The following is an 18,579-nucleotide window of genomic DNA, read 5'->3' on the forward strand; positions in this document are numbered from 1 at the left end:
GCATGGTGGTGCACCCCCGTAGTCTAAGCTACTTGGGAGGCTGACATAGGAGGATCACTTGAGCCCGGGAAGTAGGGGCTGCAGTGAGTTATGACTGCACCACTGCATTCAAGTCTCTGGCAGAACAAAACCCTGTCTCAAAAAAAATTTTTTTTTTATTTAACTTTAAGTTTTTAAAAAAGCTTTTTTGGGTGTTCTGAGTAATGTATGCCACTTTAAACAACAAAAAAATTTTTGAAATTTAAAATTTCAAAAGTGTTAGGGCTGGGGTTAGGGGTAGGGTTAGTCAAATGTTATGAAAACAATATGATCACTCTGACTAAATTTTTTTTTAAGTAGTGAGTATGTCAAAGAAGGGAAGCTAAGCTAAATGCAGTGTGAAAAAAATCATAAGAATTACTCAAAATCATAAGAATTACTCAAAAGAATTACATCTCATTATCAAATAGGCCCCAACTAGCACCTAGATACTAGTGAACTATTTCAGTCATGGTGGAAACATTAGTTCAAATTCAACATTTCAAATAATTAGCATAAGGCTGGTTTTTATCTTTACTTCTGCTTATGACTTACTAAAAAAATGAGCGGTCAAGATTAGTTTCATTCTTTTTTTTTTTTTTTTGAGACAGGGTCTCACTGTCACCCAGGCTGGAGTGCAGTGGTGCGATTTCCTCTCACTGCAACTCAGCCTCCTGTGCTCAAAGCGGTCCTCCTCCCTCAGCCTCCCAAGTAGCTGAGACTACAGGCACATGCCACCACTCTCAGCTAATTTTTGTCTTTTTTGCAGAGACAGGATTTCACCATATTGCCCTGCCTCGTTTCAAACTCCTGGATTCAAGCGATCCAATTGCTTCAGCCTCCCAGCATGGTAGGATTACAGGCATGAGAAACAATGCCTCACCCTGGCTTCATTCTATTTGATGAACAAGTTCTGGGGATCTAATGTACAGCATGGGTGGTGATGGATGTGTTACTTAATTTGATTGTTGTAATCATTATACAACACGTATATCAAATCATCATATTGTAGCCTTTGATTATATTTCCTTTTTGTCAATTACATTTTTAAATAAAATTTTTTTGGCCGGGCGCGGTGGCTCACGCCTGTAATCCCAGCACTTTGGGAGGCCGAGGTGGGTGGATCACAAGGTCAAGAGCTCGAGACCATCCTGGTCAACATGGTGAAACCCGTCTCTACTAAAAATACAAAAATTAGCTGGGCATGGTGGCGCGTGCCTGTAATCCCAGCTACTCAGGAGGCTGAGGCAGCAGAATTGCCTGAACCCAGGAAGCGGAGGTTGCGGTGAGCCGAGATCGCGCCATTGCAGTCCAGCCTGGGTAACAAGAGCAAAACTCCGTCTCAAAAAAAAAAAAAAAAAAAAAAATTTTAATAAAAATTTTTTGTTTTTTTAAAATTTCACTTCATTCAATATTCATAGAACCCCCCATATACAAATATCAAACTATCAGACAAACTTTTACACTATTTATATTTGTACAGTATTGACTTCCAGCAGTAATTAAAAACGTAGTTTCAGAATGATGGGAAATAGCCTGAAGGATTATACCTGTTTAAGGGTTGGATGAAGCCAGATCCACAGCTGCCTGCTCTCAGGAGTGTCACCAGTGGTCCTCTGGGACTTCCAGATAAATGTCACAGGCCCAAGCATTTCTCTGGGATATTTATTTGCCCGATAAAGCACAAGGCTCCCTTGGCGCTTTCCAGACAAGCAATGAACTGCCGCAAACGTCAGCCCTGATCAGCATTAACAAAAGCAAAATTCCATGATTCCAGGTACTAAGACTGCAGTCCTATTTCCTGATAGCCACACTGTCATTTACTGTCTGCCTCCATGAAAGGTGAAATTTTGGTTTTGAGGATTGTTCAGATCAAAGCCTGGCACACAATAAGTTCTCAATAAATATGTGTTAAATGAATAATAAGAGCTTCAAGTTTCTTTCTGTCAAGTTCACTCCACCAGAAAAATGACTCTATCACTTTACACTGGACAATGTTAGAAGTGATTGAAAAGCCACCCCAACTGTTCTTAAATTAATATTTTCATTGGGAATGATTAGTGTCTCATACATTTTTCTATATGTTTGAATTCCAAAATGTTTACAGTAGGTACTTCTTTATGAAATGAATAAATATACAAAGACTGAAATAGAACTCAGCTTTAAAACAAGTTTACCTGTGTCTATGCTACACATTCCAGAAAGTGCCTTGAGTATTTCTTCCTCTTTGCCCTTCAACTCCAAACAACAGTAGTAGGATAAATCCTGCACAAAAGGGGAGACACAATTAAGTATTTAGGACTTTACACAGGTGAAACCGCTAAGCCAAAAGCCACATCACAAAACATTTAGAGGCTTAATACACAAAACAAAAAGCTAAAGCTATGTTCTCATAAGTCAAAATCTAAACCTTTTTAGGGGAAAAAATGTCTAAACCTGTCCATTCCTATTACCTTAGCAAATATTTTTAAATCAATCTGAACCAAAATAAACATGAATCTCCATTTAAAATGTAAGTTACTTACTTTTTAGGTAATCTATCTTTTATCCCATATTCATAGACAGGTTCTATGGAGGATATATAACTGCTGCTTCTAAGTAAAGAAACATTCACCCCCGAAATCTACCTAAGGTAAGAAACTAGAGTAAAATAAGCAAAACAGTAATGAATTCTGCAAAATTATGCTCAGGTTGTTCAATCTGGTTAGTTAATTCAGGACCTCAAAATTACTTAACACTAAGCCTAGAGACACAATATTACAATTAATCCATCCCGTATTTCTTTCATGCTGTCTTGACCATGATATGCAACTTTAAGCACAGAAAGTAAAAGTAATAACACACAATTTTAAGATGAAGAGAGATCAGACTAAGCTAATGAAATAAATGTTAAAAGTCTGAATAGTTATAGTATCCATAATAATAGTTCTAGTAGTCAGTTTTGTTTTGTTTTTGAGACAGGGTCTCACTCTGTTGCCAATGCTGGTGTACAGTGGCACAACCACAGCTCACTACAGCCTCAACTTCCTGGGCTCAAGCAATCCTCCTGCCTCAGCCTCCCAAGTAGCTGGGAATACAGGCACGAGCCACCACATCCAGCTTTTTGGGTTTTTTTTTGGTAGAGACAGAGTCTCAGTATGTTACCCAGACTGGTCTTGAACCCCAGGACTCAAGCAATCCTTTTGCATCAGCCTCCCAAAGTGCTGTGAGTATAAGCATGAGCTACCATGCCTGGTCTGTAATAGTTAACAGTCACTGAAGGGTTACTGAGTGCCAGCAGTGAGTTAATTCCTTACATGAGCTATCATTTAGTCTTTCTGACAACCAGATGTACCATGTATGGTTATCTTATCTGATAGACAAGGACACTGTGACACAGAGACTCTTACTTGAACAAAGACACAGAGTCACTAAGTGGAGAAGCCAGAATTCTAATCAGGCTCAGTGACCCGTCAAACCAAGCCCTCTGCTATAGCACCTTTAGGCAATTTCAGTACATTCAGCAACTAGAACTAAAAGGCAAATTATATCTATGATTCTGATAACACATATTAATTGATATGATCATTCACACAAAGAAATCTTCCCATACAGTGACCAGCTCTCAGCTGTCAGTGGCCACAGGAACCTCACCCAAATGTGTACAAAGTGACAGCAGAGATTAATGGTTATGAATGTGGAACCCTGGAGTTAAGCAGCTGGGGTCAAATCTCAGCCTCAATACTCATTGGCCATAAGGTCATGGGTTAATTACCTAACCTCTCTGTATCTCACTTCCCCATCTATAAAATGAAAATAATGGTAACTTCTTATCTCATACCACTGTGAGGATTAAATGAGTAAACACATGCAAAACATTTAAAACAGGATAGGGCATATATTAAGCACTCACTGATAGTGGTTAGTATTAGCTATTATTTTCTTTCTTAGGGCTGATCAAATTTTAAAGAAAATATCTGATAATTTTAGCAAAAATTCTGCCCAAAATGAAAAGTAACTCATTAGCAGTGGAAAAAGTGCAGGCCAGGGGAATCAGCCACCCAAGTGCTACGAAGGCCAACAACAAGCTGTGTGACCCTAGGGAAGTCACTTCATCTCTCTAGAATCAATGAGAATGAGGAACTCAACTATAATCTATGATTTCAGCTGCTGAGTTCTCAAATCAAAGACTCCTAAAAGGTCCTCTTATTCACTTCACATTCATTAGAATGACTATGATGGAATAAGTAAGTAAATAAATAACAAGTACTGACAAGGATGTGGAGACACTGGAACCCTTGTGTATTGCTGGTGGGAATGTAAAGTGATATGGTTGCTATGGAAAATGGTAAGGCAACACCTCAAATAATTGAACACAGAATTACCATATAATCCAGCAATTACACTTCTGGGGATATACTCAAAACGACTGAAAGCAGGGATTGTAATGATATTTGTATGCCCATGTTCACAGCAGCATTATTTACAATAGCCAAAAGGTGGATGCAAGCCAAGTGCCCACTGACAGATAACTGGACAATCAAGATACGGTATACACCAATTCTGACACATGCTATAGCACGGATGAATCTGAAGACATTATGCTATGTGAAATAAGCCAGTCACAAAAAGACAAATATTGTACGATTTCACTCATATGAAGTACTTATAGGATCAAATTAATAGACAGACAGTAGAATGGTGGCTGCCAGGGGCTGAAGGAATGGGGAGTTAGTGGTTAATGAGTCCAGGGTTTCAGCGTGGAAGGATAAAAAAGTTCTGGAGATGCATGGTGGTACTGATTACACATCATATATGTACTTAATGCCACAGAACTGTACATTTAAAATGGTTCAATGCTTTCGTTATGAATACTTTACCACAATTTTTTAAAAAAGATTACTGTATTGATTATTCTACTACATTACTCTCAAGCGGTATCAAAGGACACCAATAATAATGGCTTTCAAAATTTGGCCAAGGCCATTCTACCAATGAAAGATAGGCTTTTCCACAAAGAACAAATTTCTAAATATGTATTGGAAGAAATAGAAAGCAACTGAATTAGCTACTAAGAGGAGGGAGCAATCAGTACTATTAAGAGGCTCTAAAATAATCTGTCCTCTCAAAGAGTTTAAAATTTAAAATATCCTGCCCAGCATCCCACTGACCCATAAACACCCAGACCAGCATTTTGAACCCTGCTCAGGGTACACAGTAGCTTCTCAAATATCTGTTTTTGATGAAGGACTGCTAGATTCATCTATACAGAATAAAGCTTGACACGATCAACAAGACCTGCACGATCTGGTTCCTACTCACTTCTCCAGCCTAACCTCGCCCTGATGTTGCCTTGCGGTGCTTCTCTTCATCTCTATCACACAGAATTGATTCCAGTTCTTTACTCTCACCTGGCTTCCTTCTGTGTTCCCCCTCTCCCATCTTATCCCTGAGAGCTCAGCTCAAGCAGCACTTGTGGGGGATGCCTTCCAGTCAGGTTAGAAATGCTCATCGTACTGTATGCTTTTCCCTTCAATCAGGTATCTGATAAATTGTTTGATTAATGTCAGTCCCCCCTAACTTTAGGCTGCCTGATCTCCAGCATCTGACAAAGGGCTTGGGCCTCAGGCTCAGGAATCATTTTTAAAATGAATAACCACATAAATGGGGCTTGACATACCACAAACTATTCCAAAGGTCTCTATGGGAAAGGATCAAACAAAAATAACATGAAAGCCCACTGGAAAAGCACACCTGCAAGAGGCACCGGTTGGTCATGGCTCGATAACAGGCTCTGTGGCTCTTGACCGTCGGCCTCTCCCCAAGGCAGTAGCCCCACTTCTTGATCATGTGAAACCGCTTGGCGTGCCAGATGTGAGTTTCTAACCAAATGTTCTTCTTTTGTCTACGGTTAAATTCTAGCGTCCGGTTCATGTGACATCTTCGAGCTTTATGGCATTTATTTTTTGAATGTTCTTTTTTCTGATGTACGGCTTTCTCCGCCTACAGGTTCAAGAAGACAGACATATCCCAGTTTGTAAGAATCTCACAACAGAGTTAATGGCTAGGAATTCAAACAAATAACTTCAGTTTAAGTAGAATATTTTACAGATCCCATTACTTTGCTTAAATTTTTAACTTGGTTCCTCCAATGTAAGTAGAGAAGGAAGACAATGGAAAGAGTGAATATTTTAGAGCTATGCAGACTAGGAAGGAGGCACAGTTCTGTTACTCAGTAACTGGGCAAGTTTCATGAAATATGAAAACCAGAATACTTATAAAATGTTCAACACAGCCAGGTGTGGTAGCTCACACCTGTAATCCCAGCACTTTGGGAGGCTGAGATAGGCGGATCATGAGGTCAGGAGTTCAAGACCAGCCTGGCCAACACGGTGAAAACCCGTCTCTACTAAGATACAAAAAAATCAGCCAGCCATGGTGGCATGCACCTGTAATCCCAGTTACTTGGGAGGCTGAGGCAGAAGAATTGCTTGAACCTGGGAGGCAGAGGTTGTAGTGAGCCAAGATCATGCCACTGCACTCCAGCCTGGGTAACAGGGCAAGACTCTGTCTCAAAAAAAAATGTTCAACACAGTAACACAAGCTTAATATGTCTATTAATATCAAAAAGCAAGAAAGAAGAAATCATATGCTAGCTTCTTGTCATTTTAAGCTGTAGAACTGTAACTGAAGCCAAAAACTTAAGACCAAAATTAATATAAGTGAGGAAAACCCACATATTTCATTTCAGTTAGGTTACAGACAGACACAGCTAAATGTTATCACTGGGAAACAGACATTACATTAAATCTAGAAAGTATAAAATTCCTTGTTAGTTTTCACTCTTGAACTCAAACACCACTACCAGCATAGCAATGGTAAACAGAAGGTTGCTCAATAAATGGGTTTTAAACCAACTGGTAAAGTCATGGGATTAATCTTAGAATGTTCAAGTCTAGAATTCTGGTGAAGCCAAAACAAATTAGACTTGTACAAAAATTAAACCCAGTTCAAGTTTTCAACTTTGAAAAAGTCAAAGGCAAATGCTAAGCATTGATGCTGCTTTTTTTAACCTTCCTACCCAAAGCTGGGCACACCCCAAAAACACAGATCCAAAACCGCTTGGTAAGAGGTCAGAGGATTTTTTTTCTTAAAGTATCTAGGCAGGGAAAATCAACTATTCAACACTCTTAAAAGAGAGGAGTATCAAATGCTATATTTCAAAGCACATATAATGGCCAACTGCCTGCTAATTTGGCTTGGAGGGAAGAAGTTTGGATAATGATTAAATCAAATATATGCAAAAGCATGAGTGTGTTGTTTTCCGGGTTTTTTTTTTTCTTTTTAGACAAGGCATCACTGTTGCCCAGCCTGGAGTACAGTAGTGCAATCACAGCTCATTGCAGCCTCAACCTCCCCCGACTCAGGGGAGCCTCCCGTCTCAGCCTTTTGAGAAGCTGGGACAACAGACACACATGCACCACCACACCCAGCTAATTTTAGGATATTTTTTATAGACACAAGATTTCATCATGTTGCCCAGGCTGGTCTTGAACTCCTGGGCTCAGGCAATCTGCCCACCTCAGCCTCCCAAAGTGCTGGGATTACAGGCATGAGCCACCCTGCCCAGCCTTGGTTTTTATTTTTAATAAATTCTATTAGGTTAATATTTCTCAATTTCTTCTAGGAGCTACTAACCTAAGCGTTTACACTAACTGGGACTCCTACCTCTTTCTGGGCAATCTCCTGTAACCGTCTGGGAAGGCGTTTGACATTGTGGCTCATGGCTCTTCGCCGCATGTGCCGTGGCAGAGTCTGGAAAACCAGTGAATTTGAAGACTTCTGGGTCACAGCTTTTAACATGGCGCTGATTTCAGCAGCTCGTGCTTGAGCAAAAGTAGAAGCTGTTGAAGGAAATGACAATGTCATTAAACACAAACCTTGAATTAACATTGGAGAATAAACGGGGTACTGGGGAAACTTAAGTGAATTCCTCTACCAAGAAGGCATAAAGAGAGACCAGAAAGCACATCTAAGGTATTTACAAGGAATATAGGGTTTAACATGGATGGGGATCATAGGGTGAAGAACAGGAGAAGAGGCTGGAAAGGGCCTGGAGGCCCTTTAAATAAAAGTTTGGTTACCATTAGGGCGTAGTCAATTTTCCATCTTTGGAGAATGCCGTGCTGAGTGTGGATGGCATATTTAAAATAGGAGAAGCATGGGGGTTGAGACAAGGTGGAACAGTTCATTAAAACTTGTAAGACGACAAGTAAGAGACAGGAAGAGAAACTGACGAAGTGAGAGCCACCAAGCCCAAGGAAGCTCTGGCCAGAGTCCAGGCTAGAGGTGAGAAGGATCTGAAGTGAGAGGAGGAGAGAAGAGGCAGGGAGGTAGAGCCAGGACCATGAGGAGGGCAGTTAGCTGCTGCATTAGACACAAAGAGCTCAAAATACAAGCAAACTACACTTCTTTATGAGTACCCACCAGTTATATACTTGGGGATCTCCTGAGATGTACCCTCGGGACCTGCTTTCCATCCTCCCTTTTTTCTAAACATCACTTTGGAGGAAGACTGCTCATTCACATCAGGGTCAGGCAGAGAATGGGGGTTGACTCTGGCTTGCCACTGTCGTGAAGTTCCAGGATGAGGCTCTAGTGTATTTTCAAAAAGAAACATGTCACCTTTATCAGAGATAAAAATTATCGTGGAGAACTAATATTCGCTGGTGGCAACATTGACCTTGTTTTTAATCCTACAACCACCCTATACGGTGGCTATTACTACTTATTTTTAAAGAGGAATCTCACATAGGAAGGTGAATTAACTTGCCCAAGGTCACAAAGCTAGTAGGTAGCACACAAGGTAATCATGTCAGGATGACATATAAAGGATCTTGGATATAACAGATACAGATGAAATTTTCCCCTATAAACAGTGCAACATGAATTTCAAATCTAAGCTCCCTGCTAAGGTCTGAAGGCTTATGTCCCCCAAAATTCAAATGTTGAAATCCTAAGCCCCAAAGTGATGGTATGAGGAGGTGGGGTCTTTAGGGGGTGATTAGGTCACAAGGGTGGGGCCCTCATGAATGAGATTAGTTTCCTTATAAAGGAGTGCTCAGAGACCCTCACTCCTTCCCCCATGTGAGAATCCAGTAAAAAGATGCTGTACATGAACCAGAAGGCTGGCTTCTTTTTTTTTTTTTTTTTTTTTTTTTTGAGACGGAGTTTCGCTCTTGTTACCCAGGCTGGAGTGCAATGGCACGATCTCGGCTCACCGCAACCTCCGCCTCCTGGGTTCAGGCAATTCTCCTGCCTCAGCCTCCTGAGTACCTGGGACTACAGGCACGCGCCACCATGCCCAGCTAATTTTTTGTATTTTTAGTAGAGACGGGGTTTCACCATGTTGACCAGGATGGTCTCGATCTCTTGACCTCGTGATCCACCCGCCTCGGCCTCCCAAAGTGCTGGGATTACAGGCTTGAGCCACCGCGCCCGGCTAAGGCTGGCTTCTTGATGTTGGACTTTTCAGTCCTCAGAACTGTGAGAAATACATTTATTATTTATAAGCTACCCAGTAAGGTACAGGTTAAGTATCCCTCATCTGAAATAATTGGGACCAGAAGTGTTTCAAATTCCAACTTTTTTTTTGGATTTTGTAATATTTGTATATGTATAAAATGAGAACTTGGGGATGGAACCCAAGTCTAAAGACAAAATTCAATTGTTTCTTTCACCTTATATATATAGCCTGAAGGTAATTTTATACAGTATTTTTAATAATTCTGTGCATGAAATTTTTTGCACATCATGTACTTGAACCATCAGAAAGCAAAGGTTGGTCATGGTGTCACGATCTCAGCGACCCTTGTGACAATCTATGATTGGCTGGCATCAGCATCCTTCCTGATTCTGAATCTAGATGCTACTGATAAGCACTTATTCACATGTATTTAACAGCAAAAATTACATGCCATTTTATTTGTCTTTGTGGGTGCGTTTAGGTGGTGAAATCTGGGAGTGCTTGGAAAAAAGATACATCACAGCTGAAGGGGGCTGGGAACATCTTCCTTCCTGTGGGAATGCTGAATAAACTGTGTGTTGTGTGCCTTCATTTTGACTGTGACCCCATCACAAGAGATCAGATGTGGAATTTTCCACCTGTGATGTCATGTCAGTGCTCAAAAAGTTTTAGATTTTGGAGCATTTCAGACTTCAGATTTTTGGATTAGGAATGCTCAACCTGTATTTTGTTACAGCAGCTCAAACAACACTCCCTTAATACTCTAATCCATACGATTGTGTATAGTCAGCCTTTTATCCTAATGCTCTGTCACACTCAAATTGAGAGCCCCTATACTAAAGAAAGAATTAAAAGCAAAGTTCCAGAATGGGCGTGGTGGCTCACACCTCTAATCCCAGCACTTTCAGAGGCCAAGCTGGGCAGATCACTTGAGTTCAGGAGTTTGAGACCAACTGGGGCAATGTGGCAAAACCCTGCCTCTTTCAAAAAAAAAAATTTGCTGGGCACATTAGCACATGCTTGTAGTCCCAGCTACTTGGGAAGCTGAGGTGGAGGGAATCATCTCAGCCCAGAGGGTCAAGGTTGCTGAGGCAGGTGGATTGCCTGAGCTTAGGAGTTCAAGACCAGCCTAGGCAACATGGTGAACCCCCATCTCTACTAAAATACAAAAATTAGTCATGCATGGCAGCGTGCACCAGAATTGCTTGAACCCGGCAGAGGTTGCAGTAAGCCAAGATCGTGCCACTGCACTCCAGCCTGGGCAACAAAGCGAGACTCCATTCTCCATAAAAAGAAACAAAAATGCAAAATTTCCAGACAAGTCTCTGGGCATTATGACTATAAGACAACATTAAATATCTGTCTGTGGCCAGGCGCAGTGGCTAATGCCTGTAATCCCAACACTTTGGGAGGCTGAGTCAGGTGGATCACTTGAGGTTAGGAGTTAGAGACCAGCCTAGCCAACAGGGTAAAACTCCATCTCTACTAAAAATACAAAAATTAGCGCACGCCTGTAGTCGCAGCTACTAGGGAGGCTGAGGCAGGAGAAACACTTGAACCCAGGAGGTAGAGGTTGCAGTGAGCCAAGATCGCATCATTGTACTTTAACCTGGGTGACAGGGCAAAACTCTGTCTCAAAAAAAAAAAAAAAAAAAAAACTGTATGTAAATTTAGGGTTCAGCAGATAATTTGATAGTGTTCCTGCTTATTTCAAATGTGTTATTAATTATTAAGCCACCATAATCTTAGAACATTGTGAGGTTTAAATGAGATAAAATGTGTGAAAGGCTTATCACATGGCATGGTAGGCATCAACTGTAGGATCTAAATCTAGATCTTATGAATTTGACTCTAAAATTTTCTTCATCAGACCTGATCCACAGTTCTTTAAAGCATTCCAAACAAGTTCTTGGCCACTTGCTTTGCTGTCTTCCCAAATTGGCACTTTCTACCACTGCCTGAATGAACGACTGTGATCTTCCTATCACTTTATAAGGATCTAAAGTCAGCATACCAGTGAAATACAGATATGATGGCTATACTACATTTCTCTTAGGAAATATAGAAGTGTAATAATAATTGATGTTAAGGTAGAAATAAAATATATCAACTCTAAAATATGCATAGCCAATTTTCATTATTTATAGTAGTTATGTTACATATGGTCGCTGAATTATGTCAATGAATTAATGAATACTGAACCATTCATTGGGAGTACATATATATCTCCATCTCTCATAGATTATAATCTTTTTTTATTCTTTTCTTTTATGGGGATACATATATATATACATACATATATGAGAGATGGAGATCTCTCATAGATTATAATCGTCTTTTATTCTTTTCTTTTTTGGAGACAGAGTCCCACTCTGTTGCCCAGGCTGAAGTGCAGTGGCACAATCTTGGCTCACTGCAACATGCACCTGCCAGGTTCAAGCAATTCTCCTGCCTCAGCCTCCCGAGTGGTTGGGACAACAGGCACACGCCACCATGCCTGGCTAATTTTTGTATTTTTAGTAGAGATGGAGTTTCTCCATGTTGGCCAAGGTGGTCTCGAACTCCTGACCTCAGGTGATCTGCCCATCTCAGCCTCCCAGAGTGCTGGGATTACAGGTGAGAGCCACCACACCTGGCCATATTATAATCTTAAGTCCTAAAAACAACCCATCCTGGTAGAGTCTATTTCCTTTATTTTATAAAAGAGAAAATGAAATCTAGAAATGCTAAGTGACTTGCATGAGGCTGCCCCAGGACTGAGAGTCAAACCCCAGCAGAACTGGAGCTTCTTGCACTGTACTGCCCTGCCCCTGTACTGCCTCCATCCTCTGGCCATTTCTGGATGAAGGCTGGGAAGCTCGGCTGATAACGTAAACATGGGGCAACTCAAACTTTTCCTGCTCTATGTGTGTCCACGAATGATAGCCAAAGCTCCACGGGTATTGATTTTGGGATTACAAATAAGCTTTGGCAAGTAGGCAAACTTGCAAGTAGAAAATTCAAAAATAATGAGGGTCTACTGTAACTGTTTATAATTCAGTTCATTTACTATTTAGATAATGACTATCAAAAGAGTTGACAAAAGCAATTTGGTCAAAATGGGAGTGGAGAGAGCATCATGTGTCTCTTACCTTGTTTTTGAGCTTGGAAAGGTTTTCCACCTCCATTGTGGTGCTTTACACCTCTGTCAGCCACAAAGCCAGAGGACAGAGTCACATTGGTAGGCTGGTTTCTCATTTTCTTAGCATGTTTTCTTTCTTTTGCATTAGACATTTCTAGAAAGGAAGTAATACATTTAATACAGGGAAAGGAAACTTCCACTTGAAAATAAAAATAAACTTAATGAATAAATATTCATGTGACTCAAAATAAGTCTAGTGATGGAACGACCCTATTAGTACATTCCAGTTTGCACTGCCAAATCATATACAACTGTTGATACCACATAAAGTGTGTCAGAAGAATGAAAAATGAGATAAGGTTGATATAGGTGATAAAAAAAATTTTTAATTAGTTCAAACACTTTATCTTGATTCTTAGGTGAAATAAGAGCCACTTGAATCAATGAAATATAGAACACCCTATTCCAAAAGGATAAACTTTATTAAAAACAACACAAATTATTGACGTTTTCATTTCTACTACTCAGATGAGGCCAGCTATATATTTAATTTATAATATTAATGGACAATGATTTCTTTCAATTTGAAGCAATATAAAGACAAAAGCACAGTGGGAGCCCGACTGATTTACCACTCAGTAGTTCCCAACTTTCAAACTCAACATCCCCTATTTTTACTGATTCAGTTTGAAGGAGCTGTTTTCTATTTTGATATGAAATGAATGTTATAACCTATTAGACACATATCAAGACATACCCTACAATAAATGCCCTAACTATGACATAAAGGAGAACTAAGAAGTAATTTTAATAAAATAATATTAACTATTTTATGGTAAAACAATAGTAACTATTTTGCCACAACTATACTAGATGATATTATGAAACAGATTTTGAACCCAGAGGATAATGACATCCCATAGACATTAGCACAGGCATTGACACAATCCATAAAGCTAGATAAGGGTCCTGGAAGCCCTCCAACCCCGATGTAACAGTCATTAACTCTTGTTGCTGACTGCAGGAAATCTGAAGGGCCCTATACATGGAAACACCAGGAGGCAGGAGAGCTCAGAGCAGCTGGTATTTACCAAGCTGTTCTCAAAGCAGTTCAATATTTTAATGCCAGTCTTTCCTTCTACCTATACACAGAATTACCATGAATTCAACAGCCACAAAGGCAAAGCAGCACAGGTGTGTTGTACCAGTGCCTCAAAGAGAAGGTAACAATGCCACTAGTGATGTAATTTTCCAAATTGGTAAACACTCCTTAGTAAAGTAGCCCCCTCAACAAAAGTACAAACTTGCTTTGATTTATTGCATTCCTGGAAAATTCAGTGCATATTAAAACTGTGTAACAGGCCGGGCACAGTGGCCCACGCCTGTAATCCCAGCAGTTTGGGAGGCTGAAGAGAGCGCACTTGAAGTCAGGAGTTCAAGACCAGCCTGGCCACCATGGCGAAACCCCATCTCTACTAAAAATACAAAAATTAGTTGGGTGCAGTGGCGCACACCTGTAGTCCCAGCTACTCAGGAGGCTAAGACAGGAGAATCGCTTGAACCCAGGAGGTGGAGGTTGCAGTGAGGTAAGATTGCACCACTGCACTCCAGCCTAGGCAACAGAGCAAGTCTCTGTCTCAAAAAACTAAAAAACAAAACAAAACAAAACAAAAACCTGTGTAACCAATAATTTTATATAAATTAGGCACTGGACTATTGTGGGGCTTTTCTGCACATGGCAGGCTGTCTAACATCCCTATTCCTGCACAATAAATGCCAACAACGTTAGCCCAATTATTATTCCAACCAAAACACCTGCACAAAGTTCCAAAATGCCAGCCACATCAGGATTTGCCCACTCCCACTGAGAGCCACTAAGTTAACTACACCCCCATTCACTTACTTCCTTTTCCAATGCAAAACCTCATACAAAATTAAAACTGGCGTATAGTGTTTAAGGGCTTTCACTATGGAGTTTGAAAGATTCGGGTTCAAATTCCTTCTTTACACTTTTTAGTTACATAATCTTAGGAAAATTACTTTCTCTCTTTCAGCCTCAGCCTCTTCCTCTACAAGTTGCTGTGATAATTAAATAAACATTATATACAGGCCAGGTGGGAGGGCTTATGCCTATAATCCCAGCACTATTGGAGGCCAAGGTGGGTGGATCACTTGAGGCCAGGAGTTCAAGACCAGCCTGGCCAACATGGTGAAACCCCACCTCTACTAAAAAATACAAAAATGAGCCCGTTGTGATGGCATGCACCTGTAATCCCAGCTTCTCGGGAGGCTGAGGCACTAGACTCTCTTGAACCCAGGGGGCGAAGGTTGCAGCAAGCCGAAATCACACCACTGCACTCCAGTCTGGTGACAGAGTGAGACTCTGTCTCGAAATAAATAAACAAACAAACATATACACACTGTATATGGTTTTGGCTTTGCAAAGCACATATACACAACTTACTTAGCATGGGGCTTTATGCTAACTAAATGCTTGGTTTATGGTAGCTATTATTCTTAAATAATAAATAACAGGGATTGATGCCATTTCATTGTCTCCCGCCACTAATTTCAGCTAAATGAAAGATAACTATATCTACAAGCAAAAATATTTTTCAAACTAAACAGTATGAAGGAAGTAAATGGAGTTCTGCAGAACTGGTTGGCTAGTGAAGCACATGATTGAGATCAGGCAGCATTAAAAGCCATTCAGAATATTTTACAAAACAACTTAGTTAACCTACTATTATCTGCTTGAATCAAAACTCACCAGCAAGCTAGACAAGACTACCATAGGAACTCTAGCTCTGCTCAAGATTAGAATGGGCCAAGAAAAGGCTCCTGCTGGAGGATTAGGATAACCTTGGGAACATCCCTGAGCTTTGGGTCCAGGCTAAAATATGAGCAAATCAAACTAGCAGTGGTCCTCTATCAGCAGAAGGGAATGAATATAAGATGCATCTTTATGAAGTCGTAGAATTTAAAGTTTCCAGAGGCCCGGTATGGTGGCTCACACCTATAATGCCTGCACTTTGGGAGGCCAAGGAGGATTGCTTGAGCTCAGGAGTTCAAAACCGACCTGGGCAACATAGTAAGACCTCATCTCTACAAAAAATAAAAAAATAAGCTGGGCATGGTTATGCATTTGTGGTCCCACCTATTCAGGAGGCTGAAGTGGAACGATCACTTGAGACAGGAGGGTCAAGGCTGTAGTAAGTGAGCCTTGATAACACTACTGCACTCCAGCCTGGGTGACAGAGCAAGATCCTGTCTCAAAAACAACAACAAAAAAGTTTCCAGAAGGAATCTTAACTCTTATCTTCACCTTCAAGTCAGTTTTGTCAAAACTTTAATAAGCACTAAATATGTGACACCTTTATAAAAATATTTTCCCCAAATCTTCAAATAAAATGGATATGTTATGTTTTCTCATACAGCTTAGTATCCTCTGATTGACCAGACACACCCTTTGGTATAATGGACTCTGGTTTGAGAACCTGGGAATTAACTAGATGATCTCTGTTTTCTTCCAGATCTAAAAAGCTGGTGACTTAATATAAAATCTGCCTTAAGAATAAAGGTACCGGCCAGGTTCAGTGGCTCACGCCTGTAATCCCAGCACTTTGGGAGGCCAAGGCAGGCGGATCACGAGGTTAAGAGATCGAGACCATCCTGGCCAATAGGGTGAAACCCCGTCTTTACTAAATATACAAAAATTAGCTGGGTGTGGTGGCTGGTGCCTGTAGTCACAGCTGCTCAAGAGGCTGAGGCAGGAGAACTGCTTGAACCCGGGAGGTGGAGGTTGCGGTGAGCCTAGATCGCGCCACTGCACTCCAGCCTGGCGCCTGGCGACAGAGTGAGACACTGTCTAAAAAAACAAAAAAAAGAATAAAGTACCTTGTTTCACAAGAAATATTTTACACAAGTTGAATCATTTGTAATGCTCCAAGGTAGCTTCTTATTTACAAACTTAAATGACGATTTTGTAAATAAAAAGCATCTCTTAATTATTTAGTTTAATCAAATTTAACAAACTTTTGGACACCTACTATGTGCCTAATAGTTTCAGGCTGTATATAATACCGAAGTAGAATAAGAATTTCATCATCTTAGGCAGCATTGAGAACTTTATGTGGCAGGCACAATTCTACATGACTTATTCATTTAATTCTCACACTCTGCGGTCACTGGTATTATCCTCATTTTATAAATGAAGAAATTAAAGCACAGAGATGCTATAACAGCCCAAGGCTACTAAGCTTGTGATAGTGCTGAGATTCAAACCAGGCAGTCTGACTCTATCCACTATTCTTTTTTTTTCCCCACCCCTTCCGTCTCCAATCCACTATTATTGAAACACACAACAATTAGAAAACAAGACCTCACATAATAAAATACTAAATTATACAGTACAGCACAATAGGAAACCGGAGAAAGGAAAGAAAAAAAAATGTGGCTGGGTGTGATGGTTACAGCTATAATCCTGCACTTTGGGAGGCTGAGGTGGGAGAATTGCTTGAGCTCAAGATTTAGAGACCAGCCTGGCCAACATGAAGAAACCCCATCTCCAGAGAAAATACAAAAATTAGCCAGGTGTGGTGCCATGCACCTGTAATCCCAGCTACTTGAGATGCTCAGCCTGGAGGATCCGATAAGCCCAGGAGGTCAAGGTTGCAGTGAGCCAAGATTATGCCACTAAGCTCCAGCCTGAGTGACAGAGTGAGGCCCTGTCTCAAAAAAAAAAGAAGCTAAATTAAAAAAAAGAAAAAGGAAAGGAAGGAAAGAAGAAAAAAAAGGGGGGGAATTGGTAGGAAAAGTAAGAGAAAATAGGATTTCAATTAGCTGGAATTTGCAGATAAGGAAAAAAGAGTATTCAGGAATCTACTATGTGAATACAGGAGTGAGGACTTGACTCTAGCGGGAAGTGAGAGTAGATGACAATGAAACTTGAATAGGCAAGGGGAGGCCAGACTGAAAGGTCTTTTATTCCAGGCCCCAAACCAGTGAAAAAGATCAGAGCGTTCCTGAGCTGGAAGGAGTAAGGTCAAAACCTTAGCAGCTTGTAGGACAAAATGAGAGGGAATAAAGGAGATTTTCTTATATTATCTTTAGGAAGCAGGGAAGGCGGAGGTCTTACTTTTTTTTTTTTTCCTGTTGCATTCCTAGCACCTAGCAGAGTGCCTTACATACAATAGGGACTCATATCTGTGAGTGCCCGCATAAATGAAGAAATGAAGCGTATTTATAATGCAAATACTAACAGGATAAGAAATATTTAGCCAAGTATCATCCCTTCTGACACAGCAGAATACTCACAAGGGATCTGGGCCATTCCAGATCACCATCTTACTTTCTGAAATGATATCCCAATCACTAGAGCTCTGTTCAGATAGTGACCTTGTAAAGCCCGAGGAGCACCCTAGAGAAGGGAACACCGTAGGAGCAGGAAAGTGACTAACGCCCAGATCTCAGCGTGGTCCCCTGAATGACCGACCGACCCATCTTAGTCCTTTGGGGTTGCAGAAGAGGGATACAAGCCCATTCCCAGGATGGCCTCCGCCAGGCGGGGCAATCAAGGGAAATGACAGACGTAGGGGGCTCGAGCGCAGGGGCCAAAGGAGATGCGACACCAGGAAGAGGGGCCCCGGGCACAGGCACCAAGGAAAGAAGAGGTCAGCGGAGTCTGAGGGAGAGAAGATGAGGAGGTGAGGCGGGCGCCAAGCGGGGTGCCGCCACACACAGAACCCCCGACACTCGCAGCTCTAGAAGGCACCAACCCCTCACGACCAACCTGCCAGACGCTCTGAGGACTCCCCGGGTAAGAATGACAAGCCTCCGCGACAGTCCCCACCAAGGAAAAGCGCCTGGCGAGCGCGCTGGAGAACGCATGCGCTAGACCCGGCGCTTCCTCCACGTGGCCTGGAGCGGCGCCGAG

At 41.2% G+C, this 18,579-nt stretch overlaps 1 protein-coding gene across 1 annotated transcript in view; it reads right to left on the minus strand.

The window, feature by feature from the left end:
- Positions 1–18,527, minus strand: part of POP1 (POP1 homolog, ribonuclease P/MRP subunit) — a 42,739-nt gene extending 24,212 nt beyond the window's left edge. Inside the window, exons 1-7 of the mRNA XM_032248305.1 lie at positions 18,436–18,527; positions 12,655–12,798; positions 8,485–8,652; positions 7,726–7,901; positions 5,752–6,000; positions 2,196–2,283; positions 1,569–1,756 (exon numbers count right to left, since the gene is read on the minus strand). Of these exons, the coding sequence (XP_032104196.1) occupies positions 1,569–1,756; positions 2,196–2,283; positions 5,752–6,000; positions 7,726–7,901; positions 8,485–8,652; positions 12,655–12,796 (1,011 nt within the window). The 5' untranslated portion in view covers positions 12,797–12,798; positions 18,436–18,527. The remainder of the gene's footprint in view (positions 1–1,568; positions 1,757–2,195; positions 2,284–5,751; positions 6,001–7,725; positions 7,902–8,484; positions 8,653–12,654; positions 12,799–18,435) is intronic.
- Between the last annotated feature and the right edge of the window lie 52 nt (positions 18,528–18,579).

Source organism: Sapajus apella, unplaced genomic scaffold (genome assembly GCF_009761245.1).
Source record: "Sapajus apella isolate SASKATOON/1434 unplaced genomic scaffold, GSC_monkey_1.0 scaffold3, whole genome shotgun sequence".
Taxonomy (NCBI): domain Eukaryota; kingdom Metazoa; phylum Chordata; class Mammalia; order Primates; family Cebidae; genus Sapajus; species Sapajus apella.